Source organism: Bombina bombina, chromosome 9 (assembly GCF_027579735.1).
Source record: "Bombina bombina isolate aBomBom1 chromosome 9, aBomBom1.pri, whole genome shotgun sequence".
Classification (NCBI taxonomy): Eukaryota; Metazoa; Chordata; class Amphibia; order Anura; family Bombinatoridae; genus Bombina; species Bombina bombina.
In genome coordinates, this window is record NC_069507.1 from 213,889,778 (window position 1) to 213,911,435 (window position 21,658).

Genomic DNA, 21,658 nt, shown 5'->3' on the forward strand with positions numbered 1-21,658 from the left:
AATCCCGCCGCTGCCGCCAAATGTTACGGTTACCCTTAGTCTCGCTGAGAGATGGACCGATTAGTAGCCTGGATCCCTATTGCTAAAGAGGGGAGAAGCTGCTTTCCATAGTATTCTATATGAGTCTCGCAAATATAGAATAATCTCCCTTAGCTGCAGTACCGCTAGGATACCCTTCTGCCCACAAAAACGAGTCAACGCTGCGATTGAGGGTCAAACAAGAACTCAGCACTGGGATGCCCAGCCTGCTTTTTATTAAGGTTACATGCACACAGGGCACTCCCAGGGGGAGAGGGGGGGGAAGCACAAAATCCCCCATCACACATTTAGATAGAGAGCACTGTCCTTTGACAGGCCACAATAGGATTACAGTACTTAAGATAACAAGTTTACAAGTTCATCTTATCAATTAGCAGTCTGGCTCCAGAGGTGATTAGACAATGGGATTGGTTATCCCTAAACTTAGAGCTGAGGCCAGCAAAAATGTGTATTTAGGCAATAGTTTCTAAAAGCTGAAAAAAAAGAGTTAACTCTTTATGAAATGATACTTGTTACGGTTTTCTTGGAGCCCTTCTTAGGCGCTGGCTTGCTGGTTCAGGCATTGCTGCTGGGAAATAAGCTCTTCACAACAAAATAACTAATGCTTCTGTAACAGCGGTCTTTGTGACCGCTGCTTCATAACTGCTGTTTCTGGCGAGTCTGAAGACTCGCCAGAAACACGGGCCGTCAAGCTCCTTTCAGAGCTTGATAGAAAGGCCCCTTTGAGTGCTAACGACAGCTTTGAGCAGTCGCAAATTGTCCCAGTCAGGTGCTGACGACGGCTCAGAGCCGTTGCTAGTACTCACCCACTTTAAGGACAATCTGGGGGCTCCCGCTGTCTTCTAACCTGGCGGTCTGGCCTGTATAGTGACAGGCATCGCCGGGGCTTCGCGTTTGGTGTGGTGACGTCACACGCAATTACGTGATGACGTCACCGCGCAACTTTATTTAAAGTTGACAATGGACAGGTATAGAGAGATGGGGGCATGCTGCTTAGAAACCTGTATCTCAGGCATCTAAGCAGCTACCTTTCTAACGGTATAAGTCTTGGGGATCTGGAGAAAAAAGTTACAAAGTTAAAAATACATATATTTTAAAAAAGGAAAAATAAAAAATAAGCTCAAAACTAGCTTAGCACCCAGGTAGGAAATGGCTTAGCAGCCAAAGGGTTAAACAACTTTCCAATTTACTTCTATTATCTAATTTGCTTCATTCTCTTGATATCCTTTGTTGAACAGGATATCTATATAGGCTCAGTAGCTGCTGATTGGTGAATGCTGCATTCTATTGTGCATTGCTATTTCTTCAACAAAGGATATCTTAAGAATGAAGCAAATTAGATAATATAAGTAAATTCGAATGTTGTTTAAAATGATTGGTTTTCATGTCCCTTTAAAACCATTATTCAATATTAATATTGAATAAAAATGCTTTTTCGTGTTTTGAGGTATTTGACTGCAAAGGGCTCACATGCACATATATAAATGTATATTTGTGTGTACATATATGTGTTTTTATGTCTGTAAATACATATGTAAACACATAAATACATCTGTACACACATATATAGATATAACCATATGTATACATATTGTGTATGTTTGTATCTCTATGTTAAAGCCTTAGAGACTTTATATCTTTGAGCCCTTATAAGAGGGTCTTAGCTAATTGTGCCCATTTCTATATTATTCTGTATAGCTGTTTTACTAAAGCATAAGGTAACTCTACAAATCCTGTGTAACAGGTAACCCAGGTATTTTGCCCCATTGGAGCATTCTTTGAATTCTGTTAGAAACATGATCATTATTTTGGCCTAAAGGAATCTATTTATGGAATGACTAGTTAATAAGCCTGCAAAAAATAAGAAATAGAAATACAGAAAAAAAATAAACAAAGCTATCAAAAATAATAAAATTAAACCTAAACTAATACCCCTATAAAAATTAAAAATCCCCCCAAAATAAAAACACCCCCTAATCTAATACTAAACTACCAATAGCCCTTAAAAGGGCTTTTTGTAGGGCGTTTCCCTAAGTCTAACAGCTGTTTTACATAAAAAAAAGTCCCGCCTAGGGCGTGTCCGAACAGCGTACCAGTATGGACGCACTTTCTTTGAGCTCTGCATATGATCCTCTCTAATCCGCTGATTACTGAGAAATAACAGCAAAATCACCTAACCTATTCTTCAAATAATAGCTCCGCAGTAGCTGGTGGCTATTTTGACATGCTGTTTTTATGACTTCAGGGCTACAAATCGGCAACATAAGACCTAAGGCAGCGGCCTGAACATAGGTGGCGACCCCCCCCGGGTATACCGGATTACCAGTGCTGGCAGAAGATACCTGCCTTACTGACTTACTTTCTCTAAACAGGTCCTCACCTTTATACACCTCTCGCAACCACTATCAGCTTACAGATCTACACTGCTAATAGCAATGGCGAGATTAGTCACATCCACGTGGCGCAACAACATGCTAGACAAGTTTGATCGCCATTTTGCCAAGATTGAGGCTTTATTTCAAACCCTAATTGATAGAACGCCAACAGAAAAAGAGCTCTTATCATACATGGACAGTGTTACATTGGTAGAAGCAAAGAGCGCGAATACACAGCACTGCCAAGGAGCTGCAGCAAGCCTCTTCACACAGCCCGATATGAACAACCGCACCAGTAAGCCGTCATTGCTGATAGCAACAAAAATCTTTTTCAGCGTCAATAGTTTTTTAAAGCCGCATCATCTAGATTCTCCTTCTCCTCTTGTTCTTTTAAATTCCAGAAATATTATAAAATTAAACATGTCCTAATTTTTAAAGTTGATGTTCTTCCATTCATAAAACCTGTTTGATTTGGGTTAATTAAATTATTTATCACATTTTAAGACTATCTGCTATTATTATGGCAAATATCTTATAGTCCAGGTTCAGTAGCGGGATTGGTCTATAAGAATCTGTTAACTCTGAAACTTTTCCTTTTTTTAGACTAATACAGTAATTGCTTTTGTAAAATTTTTAGAAATTGAAATATTCTTAATATAATAAGCATTAAAAAGCTTTGTTAAAACAGGTACAAAATCTTCACACAAAATTTTATAGAGTTCTGCTGGTAATTGATTTGGCCCTGGTGACTTATTGTCTGCCACTTTCTTGATCGCCATCTCTACTTCTTCCTCAGTAATAGCTTTATTCACATTTTCCAGTTCTTCACTATTTATTCTTGGCAGAACTATATTTTCCCAAAACTCTTTTTTTATTCCTTTCATTGATTACCCTACCAGTGTAGAAGTCTTGAAACGTATTATGGAAGATTTGAGAAATCTCATCCAGATTTGTCACCCTAGTCTTTTCCTGTCTTATTGCATCCACTCGACTTGACTTTTTTTAAAGACCTAGTAAGATTAGCAAGATATTTACCCGTTTTCAAGTCTTCTCTATATGCATTTTGTAACAAGAATGCATCCCTCTCTCGTTTCCTATTAATATATTTTTGCCAGTTACTTTTAGATGTCTCTTAAAGATACCTATTATACATATTTATTAGTTGGTTGGCTAACTGCACCTCTCTAGCCTTACCTTTTTTTTAACTGGGTCATAAAACTATTATCTCTCCCCTTAAAACAGTCTTTGCTGTTTCCCACAGGATTTCGATGTTATCCCAATATTCTATATTATATTCTAAAAATTCCTTCCATTTTGTTTTAAACCAAGTTCTAAATGCACTATTCCCTTTCATATATTTTGGGGGAAAAAATTATTTCTCTTGCCCTGATTTCCCACTGCTGTTAATATTTTTAATGTGATTGGAGCATCATCTGATAACGTAAATTCTTTAATGTCTGCCATTAACTCTTTTTTCATTAGTGATTCAGAGATCAAAAATATATCTATTCTCGACAATGAGAAGAATCTCTTATATAGGCAAGTAAATGCCTTCTCGTCTGGATTTTGAAATCTCCAGATATCCCGCGGTTTTATAGTTTTACACAAATTTCTAAATATTTTCCTTTCCTTTTTAAGTCTATTATCAAATCTTCTATTTTGGGTACTTTGTCTATCTATCGGGAATTGCGGGTTTAAATTAAAATCCCCTGCTACTACTAAATTATACTCCATATACTCTATTAGCCGTGCTTGAATTCTGGACCATAATTCCAAATCAAGCTAATTCAGGCCATAGATATTGCATATTACCAGAACTGAACCCTTTATTTCTAATTTCAAGATTAAGAATCTTGAATTTTCATCTAAAACCGTTTCCAAATTTTTACTAATTAATATGGCAACCCCTTTCTGTCTCCTGGAGCAGGGTGTCACATACACCTCCCGAATCCAGTTGCTTTTTAATTTATACAGATTTCCTTTTCTTTTAATCTTATTTCTTGTAGAAGAGCTATGTCCGTATTACATTTTTAAAAATGTTTAATAATTGCTTTTCTTTTTATTGGTGAGGTGATGCCCGCCACTTTCCAAGATGTTAATGTCACTGCACTGCTCATCAGCTTACTAAACTCTTATGTACAAAGAGAGGGGCTTGGATAGCATCAGAGAGGAGTAAGAGAAGAAACACAAAAACATTTTTTTAGGACCAGGTCTGGAGGAGACTACAAAATTACAACATATTCTACCCATAATTATAATCTTTTCCACTGTATAAAAAGTATTCATCCGAAGCACATACAAGCCAGTATATATCTCATGTGTAGTTATATCCATATCCATAGTTGTCATTCTTCCAGATATACAAAGATAGCTATAACCAGATTCATAGTTTCCAGATAACTTATATAATGTATTCAGAAGTCCGATAAAATATCAACATTAACCCCAAAATCCTTATTCTTTTAATAACATATCCAGAAAGTGTTTTGCTTCTTGTGTACTCCCAAATATTTTGATACCTTCATTACATTCAACCTTTAAAATAGCAGGGTAGATTACATATGCTTGTAATCCTCTCTGAATGATTTGACTACAAATCTGAGACATACTCTTTCTCTTACTTGCTGTCTCTATTGAGAAATCCTGAAATATCAGAATTTTCAAACCATCAAGTACTAAGGGTTCTTTCAATTTTTTATGTGCCTTCATAATTTCTACCTTATCTTGATAATTTAAGAGTTTTGCTATAACTGGTCTGGGATAGCCTCTATTTGAAGACCTAGTCTGCACATCGGTAGTTCTGATGCCAATCCTATGGGCTCTCTCCACTATTATTTCTCTTGTTAATAGCATTTGCAGATGCTTTGGGATTACTTTCGATATTAATTTCTCTAAATCATCATTTAAATATTTCTCTGGAACACCAAGTATTCTAATCTATCTTCCAGTGAGTCCATTTTAATAGTTGTTTCTTTCTTGCATAATTGATCCTCTAAATTGGAGATTCTATTCTCAGCCTCTACCATTCTTGCATTAAACTGTTTTAAATCAGTAGATATCTCTGAGATGTCTTTCCTTATATTCTCGAATTGTGGTAGCATTAAATTCGACATCTGAGAAATAATTAATTGAGTCTCTAAGATTGAGATTGACTGTTCCCATGATTCTGTAGTAATACTGTCAGTGCTATATTTGTTTTTGTTTCTCTCCCTATTTTTAGCCACCATCATAGGAGATTTGTCTTTCAAATTGTGTACATATTTCTCCATGTGTTTACTGAAGAGAAAAAAAAAGTGCAAGTGGTGTGTGGATGTGAAGAAAAGAAAAGTGGGGTTTTGTATTATTCAAACAGCTCCAAAAATTTTTTTAAAGGGGTGAGCAGTGGATAAGTGTAGGGGAGATATCTCCTATGTGTATCAAAAAAAAGTGAAAATAAAAATAAAAAAACTTTTCAAAATAGTGGCAATCCCTATTGCTTCCCAATACAAGATACTTAAATTAATTAATGGAGAAAAGCAGAGAAAAACAAAAAAACTATTTAATTTCAGTAGAGATCCTTCAAATAACAACCCGTCTTTTGAACCAACCAAATAAGACTCAAGTTAAGGTTTACAAGCTGGCTCTATATTGAGCTCTGAACCTTTGCTGAACTCAAAAGAGAGGGCATATTATCTCCCTTATTACAGACATCTTCACTGGGGTACTTTTATGTCTGCTTGGAGCGCTATTCCTCCCTTTCCCCAGACTTACAGGTCGTGTAATAATTCCGCATTCAGCAATTCACACAGACCCTCTTTTTCCATAAAAAGTCACAGATTAATATTCCATTCTGCACTTTCAAAGCCTTTTAAAGCAAAAGAGTATCTTACTTATGCAGTATTTACAGTGATTTTAAACAGGTAGGATTACATGCATCTTCACTGGGATAGTGCTTAAACAGCCATGATTCTCAGCTCTGAATCACCATTCACTCCTGCCCCAGACTTATAAGCCAAAGCATATATACAACCAAAGCCCTCTACCAGTCATTCAATATAAAGTAGATAAACAGAATCCGGGACACTTATCTTTACGTTGGTTTCTTCGAAGCTCTTTAAGTAATTGCAGCGACATGCACCATCTTTCCCTTCCACAGCAGCTGAAGACCAAGCTGATAACTTTATCTGGAGCAGAAAACATGGCAACCGTTACAAAGCCTTCTTCTACGGATTGTGACTTTCCACGGAGAGACTCACTCTCGCACTGATGTCTCCATCTTGTTGCTTGCTCCCTGCACACTTCCCAGTTGCTTTTCGTCAGTGCCGCCTGCACTAACCTCTCAGACCAACCCTCTATTTCCTACCCTCAGCGGAGGCAGGCAACGTGGTTTGTCCCGACTTGCTTAGGCCTAGGGTCTGCTATGCGGTGTTTGTGATGCGGAGGTGGGAGCTGTGACACTTTGTGCTCTCTACCTCAGCCCACCCACCGGAAGTTGAAACAAGGGATCATTGGTTTGTACTTAATAAATACATAGAGCTAACCCTCAAAATGTGCTTCCCTTCCAATCATGCTGCCCTAGGCATAGGTTTAGTTGGCCTATCCATAACTTGCCCCTGGAGATACCTAAATGTAGGATATCAGTAATCAGAACATTAATGTTCTAAGGGATTTTGTTTAACCGCTCATAAAACAAACACTATCTATTTTAGGTTACTTTTTCATTGGATTTCATTATTAGCCTTCTGGGACGGATTGCACTTTTATGCTGTTATTTAACATGATATTGGTCTGTGTTAAATGGCTCTCTAGGGATGACTGCTGGGAGCGAGGACTTCCCATGATACCTGTGTCAGCACAAGATCAGTTTAATGCAGTCATTATTTGTGTAGTTCTTTCCTTCGTTTGACCACAGGGTGGGTTTGTTTTCCTCTCTGTGGTTGGTGACATGAATGAGCCACAATGCTGCAGCGGCTGGAAATTGAACCAGGCTAAAAGCTTCTACAGAGCAGTCACTGAGATGCTAATTATACCTGCAGTCTGTATAATGACAACCAGCCTATTTATACCTCTTTCTATTGGTAGAATGTGTCTTAAAAATGTCCCAGCCCCGGAAAAAACAAGTAGCGGCACTCAGTTCACTTATAATATGCAGGAGCCAATAAAAATAGTGAGTGTTTGTGACCATTTGACAAGTTAAAGCTTTTACTGTGAATGATGTGTATCCTGATGTTACCATCTTACTGTTTCACTCCTGTCCAACCTCTCTAATATTGCAGGTCTCTTCTATAGAGATCAGTCACTAATGAATGGAGAGGAGTGTTAGCTTTAGGGAATCAGTTCCAGGCTGTTTGATCATTTGGTATATGTTTTGTATGAATCTTATGTTGATAAGATTACATTTTTAAACCCCATAATGGTGTTACTTTTCATAATTTTGCAATTACTACAGCACATTTACTGCCTTACTAAAGAGCATGTACTGAGTAAGCCTCAGTCCACCTCCAGGATGACAGTCTTAACTCACCATAGTATACAGTTTAAAAGACTCATTCTGGCTGTACTGTAACATCAGATCATTACTCTGCTATACTTGAACTACAGCTATTTCTATGCTACATGTGACCTACTGACCCTTACTCTGCTTTACCTGACCTACACCTATTACTATGCTACATTTGACCTACTGACCCTTACTCTGCTGTACCTGACATACGCCTGTTACTCTGCTTTATGTGACCTGCTGACCCTTACTCTGCTGTGTACCTGACCTATGCCTGGTACTTTGCTATATGCGACCTACTGACCCTTACTCTGTTATACCTAACCTATGCATGTTACCCTGCTATATGTGACCTGCTGACCTTACACTGCTATACCTGACCTACGCCTGTTACTCTGATATATGTGACCTACTGACCCTTACTCTGCTATACCTGACGTACACCTGTTACTCTGCTACATGTGACCTTCTGAACCTTATTCTGCTATACCTGACCTATGCCTATTATTCTGCTATACCTGACCTATGCCTGTTACTCTGCTATATGTGACCTACTGACTCTTACTCTGCTATACCTGACCTATGCCTGTCACTCTGCTACATGTGACCTGCTGAACTTTATTCTGCTATACCTGACCTATGCCTGTTACTCTGCTATACCTGACCTATGCCTGTTACTTTACTATATGTGACCTGCTGACCCTTACTCTGCTATACCTGATGTACACCTGTTACTCTGCTACATGTGACCTTCTGAACCTTATTCTGCTATACCTGACCTATGCCTGTTACTCTGCTATATGTGACCTACTGACTCTTACTCTGCTATACCTGACCTATGCCTGTCACTCTGCTACATGTGACCTGCTGAACTTTATTCTGCTATACCTGACCTATGCCTGTTACTCTGCTATACCTGACCTATGCCTGTTACTTTACTATACGTGACCTGCTGACCCTTACTCTGCTATACCTGACCTACGTCTGTTAAGGCTGTGACACACTGCAAGCGGAGCGACGTGCAGCATGTAGATGCGGCTGTGCGCGCTCAGTGTGTCCTGCCTTTTCATCTCTGAGCACTCTGCTGCGTCAGGTCACGTAGCTGAGCGCTCAGAGATGAAATATTTGATCTTTAGAAGCGATGCGATGTGGAGCGAAGCAGCTGCTTCGCCTCGTGCCACAATCGCTTGCAGTGTGTCACAGCCTTTACTCTGCTGTATGTGACCTGATGACCCTTACTCTGCTATACCTGAGCTACGCCTGGTACTCTGCTATATGAGACCTGATGACCCTTGTTCTCTTAAGGCTGTGACACACTGCAAGCGATGCGGCGCGAGGCGATGCAGCTGCTTCGCACCGCATTGCATTGATTCTGAAGTTCAATTATTTCATCTCTGAGTGCTCAGCTACGCAACCTGACGCAGCAGAGTGCTCAGAGATGAAAAGGCAGAACACACTGAGCGCATACAGCCGCATCTACACGCTGCGCGCCGCTCCGCTTGCAGTGTGTCACAGCCTTTATACCTGACCAACAACTATATCTTGCTATATGTGACCTTCTGACCATTATTCTGCTACATCTGACCTATGGCTATTACTCTGCTATACATGTACTAGTGGACTATTAAAAACAAAAAAGAAAGTAAGTAGACCTGGTTAGTGTTTTATTCTGTATTCTCAGTGTTATTGTTAATATAGATGTACATTTGTAAATCACAAGTTATACCTGGTGTGTCTGTTGGATAACAAGCAATGGATCTGACTAGGGTCTGACAATCATCCAGAAGAGGAAAACAAACAATAAATAATATCCATATAAACGGAATAACCTGATCCATGTCTGTTATGGGCTCAGATCTATGATTAGAATGACCATATGTATAAACTGGTCCCTTTATTCTGTCTGTACTTTTTGTCTTTAGTTTAATGAGAAAATCAGCCCATGGAAAACAGACCTTTTTAGGCAGCTGTCTAGGAAAGTATTCATTTACTACCAAATAGGTACATAATTGAAATGTACGTGTTTCCTAATTTAAATAGTAGTACCATTAAATCATTCACTGCTGTTAGAGCCTAGCGGGGAGCTTTTAATTAAAGGGAATAATGTGCATTAAATAGCAGGCGAAAAAACAGTGATTACAGGGGAGAGCTGAATGCTGCTTTTTGTGGCAATATTTGCAATATTCATACAATGTTCCCTACTACATGATCTCATAATTCATTGCAGTTGTTGTGTACGGACTTGAATACAAGACTTGTGAATAGCAGTTCTTTGAGATGGGTTTGGGAATCTCTGCACTTGTCGCCTTATCCGTGAGAAGAGGTCAGGGAGCTGAATTCTTTCTGCATGACTAAGAGCTGCATCTGCTATAACTGCTTTACCCTATGATTTCACACACACTGCCAGCGTTCAGTCAAATTAACTTGATCATTACTGCAGTTAGTTATTAAAGGGACAGTCTAGTCAAAATTAAACTTTCATGAATCAGGTAGGGCATGTCATTTTAAACAACTTTCCAATTTACTTTTGTCATTATATTTGCTTTGTTCGCTTGGCATTCTTAGTTGAAAGCTAGACTTAGGTAGCCTCATATGCTAATTTATAGCCCTTGATGGCCGTCACTTACCTGAATGCATTTGACAGTTTTTCACAGCTAGATGGCATTAGTTCATGTGTGCCATATAGATAACATTGTGCTCATGCCCGTGGAGTTACTTATGAGCGGTCACTGATTGGCTAAAATGCAAGTCTGTGAAAATAACTGAAATAAGGGGGCAATCTGCAGAGTCTTAGATACAAGGTAATCACAGAGGTAAAAAACCATAATTTATGTAAGAACTTACCTGATAAAATCATTTCTTTCATATTGGCAAGAGTCCATGAGCTAGTGACATATGGGATATACAATCCTACCAGGAGGGGCAAAGTTTCCCAAACCTCAAAATGCCTATAAATACACCCCTCACCACACCCACAATTCAGTTTAACAAATAGCCAAGTAGTGGGGTGATAAAGAAAGGAGTAAAAAGCATCAAAGGAATTTGGAAATAATTGTGCTTTATACAAAAAAATCATAACCACCATCAAAAAAGGGGGTGGGCCTCATGGACTCTTGCCAATATGAAAGAAATGAATTTATCAGGTAAGTTCTTACATAAATTATGTTTTTTTCATGTAATTGGCAAGAGTCCATGAGCTAGTGACGTATGGGATAGCAATACCCAAGATGTGAAACTCCACACAAGAGTCACTAGAGAGGGAGGGAAAAAATAAAAACAGCCATTTTCTGCTGAAAAAAATTAATCCACAACTCAAAATATAAGTTTATTCTCATAAATGAAAGGAAAAAACTTAAATCAAAAGCAGAAGAATCAAACTGAAACAGCTGCCTGAAGAACTTTTCTACCAAAAACTGCTTCTGAAGAGGCAAATACATAAAAATGATAGAACTTAGTAAATGTATGCAAAGAAGACCAAGTTGCTGCTTTGCAAATCTGATCAACTGAAACTTCATTCTTAAAAGCCCATGAAGTAGAGACTGATCTAGTAGAATGAGCTGTAATTCTCTGAGGCGGGGCTTGACCCGACTCCAAATAAGCTAGATGAATCAAAAACTTTAACCACGACGCCAAGGAAACAGCAGAAGCCTTCTGACCTTTCCTAGAACCAGAAAATATCACAAATAGACTAGAAGTCTTCCTGAAATCTTTAGTAGCTTCAACATAATATTTCAAAGCTCTTACCACATCCAAAGAATGTAAGGATCTCTCCAAAGAATTCTTAGGATTAGGACACAAGGAAGGGACAACAATTTCTCTATTAATGTTGTTAGAATTCACAACCTTAGGTAAGAATTTAAATGAAGTCTGCAAAACCGCCTTATCCTGATGAAAAATCAGAAAAGGAGATTCACAAGAAAGAGCGGATAATTCAGAAACTCTTCTAGCAGAAGAGATGGCCAAAAGAAACATCACTTTCCAAGAAAGTAGTTTAATGTCCAAAGAATGCATAGGCTCAAACAGAGGAGCCTGTAAAGCCTTCAACACTAAATTAAGACTCCAAGGAGATGAGATTGATTTAATGACAGGCTTGATACGAACCAAAGCCTGCACAAAACAATGAATATCAGGAAGTTTAGCAATCTTTCTATGAAATAAAACAGAAAGAGCAGAGATTTGTCCTTTCAAGGAACTTGCAGACAAACCTTTATCCAAACCATCCTGAAGAAACTGTAAAATTCTAGGAATTCTAAAAGAATGCCAAGAGAATTTATGAGAAGAACACCATGAAATGTAAGTCTTCCAAACTCGATAATAAATCTTTCTAGAAACAGATTTTTGAGCCTGCAACATAGTATTAATCACTGAGTAAGAGAACCCTCTATGACTAAGCACTAAGCGTTCCAGCTCCATACCTTCAAATTTAATGATTTGAGATCCTGATGGAAAAACGGACCTTGAGATAGAAGGTGTGACCTTAGTGGAAGTGGCCAATGTTGGCAACTGGACATCCGAACAAGATCTGCATACCAAAACCTGTGAGGCCATGCTGGAGCTACCAGCAGCACAAACGATTGCTCCATGATGATCTTGGAGATCACTCTTGGAAGAAGAATTAGAGGCGGGAAAATATAAGCAGGTTGATAACACCAAGGAAGCATCAATGCATCCACTGCTTCCGCCTGAGGATCCCTGGACCTGGACAGATACCTGGGAAGTTTTTTGTTTAGATGAGATACCATCAGATCTATTTCTGGAAGCTCCCACATCTGAACAATTTGAGAAAACACATCTGGGTGGAGAGACCATTCTCCCGGATGTAAAGTCTGACGACTGAGGTAATCCGCTTTCCAATTGTCTATACCTGGGATATGAACCGCAGAAATTTTACAGGAGCTGGATTCTACCCAAACAAGTATCCAAGGTACTTCTTTCTTAGCTTGAGGATTGTGAATCCCACCCTGATGATTGACATATGCCACAGTTGTGATATTGTCTGTCTGAAAACAAATGAATGGTTCTCTCTTCAACAGAGGCCAAAATTGAAGAGCCCTGAGAATCGCATGGAGTTCCAAAATATTGATTGGTAATCTCGCCTCTTGAGATTTCCAAACTCCTTGTGCTATCAGAGATCCCTAAACAGCTCCCCAACCTGAAAGACTTGCATCTGTTGTGATCACAGTCCAGGTTGGACGAATGAAAGAGGCCCCTAGAATTATACAATGGTGATCTAACCACCAAGTCAGAGAAAGTCGAACATTGAGATTTAAGGATATTGATTGTGATATCCTTGTATAATCCCTGCACCATTGGTTCAGCATACAAAGCTGGAGAGGTCTCATATGAAAACAAGCAAAGGGGATCACGTCCGATGATGCAGTCATGAGACCTAAAACTTCCATGCACATAGCTACTGAAGGGAATGACTGAGACTGAAGGCTCCGACAGGCTGCAACCAATTTTAAACGTCTCTTGTCTGTTAGAGACAAAGTCATGGACACTGAATCTACCTGGAAACCTAAAAAGGTTACCCTTGTCTGAGGAATCAAAAAGCTTTTTGGTAAATTGATCCTCCAACCATGTCTTCAAAGAAACAACACTAGTTGATTCGTGTGAGATTCTGCAGAACGTAAAGACTGAGTGAGTACCAAGATATCGTCCAAATAAGGAAATACCGCAATACCCCGCTCTCTGATTACAGAGAGTAGGGCACCTAGAACCTTTGAAAAGATTATTGGAGCTGTCGCTAGGCCAAAAGGAAGAGCAACAAATTGGTAATGCTTGTCTAGAAAAGAGAATCTCAGGAACTGATAGTGATCTGGATGAATCGGAATATGAAGATATGCATCCGGTAAGTCTATTGTGGACATATAATGCCCTTGCTGAACAAAAGGCAGAATAGTCCTTATAGTCACCATTTTGAAAGTTGGTACTCTTACATATCGATTCAAAATATTTAGATCCAATGAATGAATTTTCCTTCTTTGGGACAATGAATAGATTTGAATAAAACCCCAGACCATGTTCCTGAAACGGAACTGGTATGATTACCCCTGACAACTGCAGGTCTGAAACACACTTCAGAAAAGCCTGAGCCTTTACTGGGTTTACCGGAATGTGTGAGAGAAAAAATCTTCTCACAGGCGGTCTTACTCTGAATCCTATTCTGTACCCTTGAGAGACAATACTCTGAATCCAATGATTTTGAACCGAATTGATCCAAGCATACTTGAAAAATTTTAATCTGCCCCCTACCAGCTGAGCTGGAATGAGGGCCGCACCTTCATGCAGACTTGGGGGCTGGTTTTGATCTCTTAAATGGCTTGGATTTATTCCAATTTGAAGAAGGCTTCCAATTGGAAGCAGATTCCTTGGGGGAAGGATTAGGTTTCTGTTCCTTATTTTGCCGAAAGGAACAAAAACAGTTAAAAGCTTTAGATTTACCCTTAGGTTTTTTATCCTGAGGCAAAAAAACTCCCTTCCCCCCAGTAACAGTTGAAATTATTGAATCCAACTGAGAACCAAATAATTTATTACCTTGGAAAGAAAGAGATAGCAATCTGGACTTAGCAGTCATATCAGCATTCCAAGATTTGAGCCACAAATCTCTTCTAGCTAAAATAGCTAAAGACATAGATTTAATATCAATTTTGATAATATCAAAAATGGCATCACAAATGAAATTATTAGCATGTTGAATCAACTTAACAATGCTAGACAAATCATGATCCGATACTTGTTGCGCTAAAGTATCCAACCAAAAAGTTGAGGCAGCTGCAGGCCTAAGAAGATGACCTGAATATAAATAAGCTTTCCTTAGATAAGATTCAAGTTTCCTATCTAAAGGATCCTTAAAAGACGTACTATCTTCCGTAGGAATAATGGTACGTTTAGCAAGAGTAGAGATAGCCCCATCAACTTTGGGGATCTTTTCCCAAAGCTCCAATCTAATCTAACTTCTGGCAAAGGATACAATTTTTTAAACCTTGAAGAAGGAATAAAAAGAAGTACCTGGCTTATTCCATTCCTTAGAAATCATATCAGAAATAGCATCAGGAACTGGAAAAACCTCTGGAATAACCACAGGAGGTTTATAAACAGAATTTAAACATTTACTAGTTTTAATATCAAGAGGACTAGTTTCCTCCATATCCAATGTATTCAACACTTCTTTTAACAAAGAACAAATATACTCCAATTTAAATAAATAAGAGGATTTATCAGTGTCAATATCTGAGGCAGGATCTTCTGAATCAGATAGATCCTCATCAGAGAAGGATAATTCAGTATGTTGCTGGTTATTTGAAATTTCATCAACCTTATGAGAAGTTTTAAAAGACCTTTTACGTTTATTAGAAAGCGGAATGGCACAAAGCCTTCTGAATCGAATCAGAAATAAATTCTTTTAAATTTACAGGTATATCTTGTGCATTAGATGTTGAGGGAACAGCAACAGGTAATGAACTATTACTGATGGATACATTTTCTGCATGTAAAAGTTTATCATGACAACTATTACAAACCACAGCTGGAGGTATAATCACCACAAGTTTACAACAAATGCACTTAGCTTTGGTAGAACTGTTCTCAGGCACCAGGGATCCAACAGTGAATTCTGAGACAGGATCAGATTGAGACATCTTGCAAATGTAAGAGAAAAAAACAACAAATAAAGCAAAATGATATGGCAGTTTCAGGAATGGGAAAAATGCAAACAGAATAGCCCTCTGACATAAAAAAAAGCAAGAGGCAAATCGGAATGGGGTCTAAAATAATGAAAATATTTGGCGCCAAGTATGATACACAACAAAGAGAAAAATATTTTTTGGCGCCAAAAACGTCCGGAAATGACACACCCGCGTCATAGATGACGCAACCTTGTGAAAGGACCCGGCGTCAACTAAGACGCCGGAAATGACGAATTGCGTCAACGAACATAATTTTGCGCCAAAAAAATCTCGCGCCAAGAATGACGCAATAAATTTTAGCAATTTGCGCCCTCGTGAGCCTAATTCTGCCCGCGAATTTGAAAAATGACAGTCAATTGAAAAAAGACTACACCCCAGGTAAGAAATAAATTTCTAAAAAATGCATTTCCCAGATATGAAACTGACAGTCTGCAAAAGGAAATATACTGAAACCTGAATCATGGCAAATATAAGTACAATACATATATTTAGAACTTTATATAAATACATAAAGTGCCAAACCATAGCTGAGAGTGTCTTAAGTAATGAAAACATACTTACCTGAAGACACCCATCCACATATAGCAGATAGCCAAACCAGTACTTAAAGGGCCACTGTAAGTAAATATTTTCTATGCCTGTTACTAACTAACTACCCCAAATACGCTTTTTATCAATAGCATTTCATTAACATATCTCTACCGTATATCAGAAATCTTGTCTGCAAATTTAATTGTTTTCCAAACCCACTCCGTGGGTATCCTTTGCTCTGTACAAATCCGTTTACAATACCTAGGTTTCAAAATGACGCTTTAAACACAAAGTTATTGGTTTAAGTATTTTGAACATGCAGTGCTGAAAATAGTGGGCAGGATAACGTGACATCATCGGCAAATAAAAGATATAACTTTTAGAACGTTTTGAAACTTCGTTTTGGAGAAAATATAGGTCAGTAGGTTTTAATTAATGTTTATTAACTTTAATATGTTAGTTGTTTAGCTTAAAAATTATAACAGAAAGTAATCCTTTAAACGGTTATCAGTAGAGGTAATGGAATATGAGCGTATATCGTCGATCTGAAAAGGGAGGTAGGAGAGGAATCTCTACGACCGATAACAGAGAACCTATGAAATAGATCCCCGTGAGGAAAACCATTGCATTCAATAGGTGATACTCCCTTCACATCCCTCTGACATTCACTGTACTCTGAGAGGAAACAGGCTTCAAAAAAGCTGAGAAGCACATATCAACGTAGAAATCTTAGCACAAACTTACTTCACCACCTCCATAGGAGGCAAAGTTTGTAAAACTGTGGGTGTGGTGAGGGGTGTATTTATAGGCATTTTGAGGTTTGGAAAACTTTGCCCCTCCTAGTAGGATTGTATATCCCATACGTCACTAGCTCATGAACTCTTGCCAATTACATGAAAGAAAGTGTATTAATATAACCGTGTTTGTTTTGCAAAACTTGGGAATGGGTAATAAAGGGATTATCTATCGTTTTAAACAATAAAAATTCTGTAGTAGACTGTCCCTTTAAAAACAATCCCTGATGTGTCAGATTAAGGGGATGCTGACAGACCAATTAGAACGGCAAAGTACTGATAGAATTAAAGGGACATTAAACTGCTGAACAAAAAAAACATCAATAGAATGGTTAATACTCACCATGCATTGTTTTACTCCTGTGCCTGCAGCTCTGCCAATCTCTTATTTAACCCTTTACAGGTAATGGTTAGGGCCCGATCATCTAAATGTTTCTGGGCTGGCGAGATTATTAAAGAAGTCACTGGCAACTCCAGAAATTTGTATTTACGCACATTTCTGGACATCGCTAGTTTATCCGACTTACGACACTTTATGAACTGCCGGCGCTGTATATGTGATTCTACGATGTGCAAGGGGAAATTACAGGCAACGCGGGTTTCAGCAGTTACGCTGAGGCCTGTGCCGCATATGAAATCTCGCCCAAAATATTGATTTATTTCCTTGTGTACCTTAACTTTTTAATGATCAATTAAAAAAAATGATTCATTTGAGAATTTTGATACCATATAGATTGATGTGTAGACTTATTTATTTTACACAATTATCAGTCAAAAACAGACTAAAAATATCTATAACATTATTTTTAGAATATATAATATTCTAGTTTTATAGGGATATTGTAGGTAAAAGGGACATAAAGAAGCAATATTACAATGTGTTTAACCCCTTTATGGCTTGACCAGTGACTCTTTATGTCGCCAACATTCAGGTGACCATACACTGGAGTATAAACTGGAGAATAATCCTAGTCAGGATTTCTAAATGAGAAAAGGCTAATCTTTTTTTTTAATTATATCTTCATTTTTTGCAATGGCCTGAATGGCATTTCCATATTGTATCCCTTTTGTTTATGGCTACCTGAATAGTATCCCACTGTATCTCTGAATAATATCTGTATGGAACCCACCAGTCAAGGTAGGCGGAGCTCAGGAGCACCTATGCACTGCTGGGACCTAACTGAACCCATCTGGTGAGCCAATGACAAGAGCCATATGTATATCCACCAATCACCAGCTAGCTCCCAGTAGTGCATTGCAGCTCCTGAGCCTATCAAAGTATGCTCCTCAACAAAGGATACCAAGAGATTGAATACCATTTGATAGTAGAAGTGAACTAAAGTTATAAACTTTGCTCAGGTCTACTAATAATCTTTAAGACTTAGGATATTTAGTAATATCGGTGCTAAGGTATTAAACTAACTAATCAAAATTGCAAAAGAAAAACAGATACCTCACAACAGCACTCTTTGTCTAATAAAGAAATATTTATTGATATAGTAAATTATCCTATACCAATCCTACTGTGCACAGTTTACAATTATCTAATGTAGCCTATGGCAATAGAACAACAAACATTATTCATACTTAATGCACACAATAATAAAATAAGGAAGAAATCAAGCACTTGAGATTAATGCACTTATTCAAAAATATCTGCATTTGCAGAGCTGAGAAAGGCACAGTTCATACTGGATTATAAAAGGTACTTATCGTTCAGTATCCTGGGTGGTGTAAGCAGGTAATCAAAACACAGAATGATCCCCAGCAGGAGAGGTTTAGTTCTTCAAACTCCCAGAGTCCTGTTAAATACACGTAAGGGATTTTGGAACGCCGCTGCAGTCATATCACACGGCTAATAGTAGAAGTGAATTGGGAAGTTATTATAAAAGACATGCTCTATCTGAATCATGAAAGTTTAAAGGGACACTGAACCCAATTTTTTTCTTTCGTGATTCAGATAGCGCATGCAATTTTAAGCAACTTTCTAATATACTCCTATTATCATTTTTTCTCTGGACAGCACTTTTTTATTGGTGGATCAATTTATCCACCAATCAGCAAGAACAACCCAGGTTGTTCACCAAAAATGGGCCGGCATCTAAAGTTACATTATTGCAATTCATATAAAGAGAATGAAGAAAATTTTATAATAGGATTAAATTAGAAAGTTGATTAAAAATGTCATGCTCTATCTGAATCACAAAAGAAAAAATTTGGGTTCAGTGTCCCTTTAATTTGGACTTCAGGTTTTAAAAGAACAGTTCCTTTTAAAACATGAATATCTTCAGAGTAGAACTTAGAGAAATATAACAATAAGTATGCATGACAAAATAGATATTGGATTTTACATTTGAATGCTATTATTATTATGATAATTTATTTGTAGAGCAGATTCCACAGCACTATAAACATAGGTGGTATACAATGTAACATTTATAGGGATCAAATGGGTAGAGGGCCCTGCCGAGAGTCGCACTGTTGTAGTCAGCTCTTATGAAGGTGACCTGCAAACAGTTGTGCTCTTAGGCATACACGATAAGGGGGTTCAAGGGGATAGCAATGGAGGAGAGGAACTGGTATTAGGAAAGGTTAGTGTAGGTTGTATGCATCCCTGAACAGAAGAGTCTTTAGGGAGCGCTTGAAGCTTTTAAAACTAGGGGAGAGTCTTGTGGAGTGAGGCAGAGAGTTCCACAAGATGGGAGCCAGTCTGGAGAAGTCCTGTAAACAGGAATGTGAGGAGGTAACAAGAGTAGGAGGTTGTGAGCAGAGCAAAGGGGACGGGAGGGAGAGTATCTGGAGAGAAGGATATAGGGGGATATAAAGGGGAGCAGTGCTATTGGGGGCCTTGAATGTCAGAGTGAGGATTTTGTGTTTAATCTTGAAGGCAAGAGGAAGCCAGTGAAAAGGATTGGCAGAGAGGTGCAGCTGATGAAGAGCGACGTGTAAGGAAGATGAGCCTGGCGACAGCTATGGAGACCAGAGAGGATGGAGTTGCAATAGTCGAGACGGGAAAGGATGAGAGAGTGGATTAAAAACTTAGTTGTGTCTTGTGTAAGGAAATGTCTAATTTTAGAGATGTAAATGTGTTTCACACCTTGCTAAACCTAGATGAATTATGTAATGTGAGCTTTATTATATCATTGCAGAAAAGAGGAAGACTTGAAAAAATGTGGAGATGCTGTGAATTTGATACATCTCATTTTGGAAAAGTTACAAGCACTGATTCTGTATGGCTTTCTTTTGGAATCATATTTTGTTTTTCAGTCTACAAGAAGACTTATACCTTTGATTTGTTTTTCACGTTGGTTAAACTATTGCCTCTATTTAGATATGTTCAAGCTACAAGATGGAATTCTATTGGCTCCCTGTAAATACTGGGGCAAATGTAAGACTACTTTTGATTTGACAGATTGAGAGCTATCTTGCGCCATACTGAACCCCCACATCCCCTGCATGTCTTCGGAATGTCTTTATATGAAGAAGACAGGGGAAGCTACAGCAGAGGTCTTGGCAGAAGAACTCTTTGTAGCTTGTTGTTTGCTTTGGTAATTACTGCACTAGTTCTTGCATCTTACATTTTGTCTGGAGGCCGACCAGATCTGTTCCAGGCACCCTCAGAATCTAGAGACTTCACCTTTAGTTCCAACCTTACGGGCACCAAGAGTGAGGCTGCACAACTTACTAAACCTTGTGTGGTCAACTACACATATGTTACGTCCCATCTTGGCAACTCTCTTCCAGAAGATGGAGGAATTCAGCTCACACAACGGAAGATCCCAGATATTGAAGAAATGGAGCGCTATGAGCCCCATGTGAGTTACATATTAATTATATGGAAGTATTGCAAAAACAGCTATGCATCTCCCTTCCTGTCTGCCTATCTCTCTACCTATCTACCTTCCTTCCTTTCTATCTATCTATCTATCTATCATCTATCTATCTATCTATCTATCTATCTATCTATCTATCTATCTATCTATCCTTAAATTTCCTTCCTTTTTATCAGTTTTTCTATCAATCTATCTATCTATCTATCTATCTATCCATATGCCTTCCTGTCGGCCTGCCTATCTGACTGTCTGTCTATGATGGAAAAAAAAATGACATGGTACATGTTGTTTTTAATACAAAATATTTGCCATAAACATTTTTCTCCTGTTAAGTGTAGTCAGTCCACGGGTCATCCATTTCTTATGGGATTATAACTCCTCCCTAACAGGAAGTGCAAGAGGATCACCCAAGCAGAGCTGCTATATAGCTCCTCCCCTCTACGTCATATCCAGTCATTCTCTTGCACCTAACTAAAGATAGGACGTGTGAGAGGACTGTGGTGTGTTAAACTTAGTTTTTATTTCTTCAATCAAAAGTTTGTTATTTTAAACGGCACCGGAGTGTGTTGTTTGTTCTCAGGCAGCATTAGAAGAAGAATCTGCCTGAATTTTCTATGATCTTAGCGGTCGTAACTAAGATCCACTTGCTGTTCTCGGCCATTCTGAGGAGTGAGGTAACTTCAGAACAGGGGATAGCATGCAGGGCCCACCTGCAAGGAGGTATGTGCAGTAAATTATTTTCTAAGGAATGGAATTGACTGAGAAAATACTGCTAATACCGATGTAATGTAAGTGCAGCCTTAAATGCAGTAGTAGCGACTGGTATCAGGCTGATATGATATGTATGTATGTATACTCTGAGGTATTTCTGGGGAATGGAATTTCACAAGAAAATACTGTCAATATTAAAGTAATATTT

At 38.4% G+C, this 21,658-nt stretch overlaps 1 protein-coding gene across 3 annotated transcripts in view; it reads left to right on the forward strand.

The window, feature by feature from the left end:
- Window positions 1–21,658, forward strand: part of CHST15 (carbohydrate sulfotransferase 15) — a 79,983-nt gene that overhangs the window by 22,296 nt on the left and 36,029 nt on the right. Inside the window, exons 2-3 of one of the 3 annotated variants that reach the window (XM_053692604.1) lie at window positions 19,794–19,960; window positions 20,056–20,721. In XM_053692604.1, coding sequence (XP_053548579.1) covers window positions 20,374–20,721 — 348 coding nt within the window. In that variant the 5' untranslated portion in view covers window positions 19,794–19,960; window positions 20,056–20,373. Of the gene's footprint in view, window positions 1–19,086; window positions 19,961–20,055; window positions 20,722–21,658 lie in introns of those variants that run through there. The other 2 variants (XM_053692606.1, XM_053692605.1) reach the window with 2 other exon arrangements.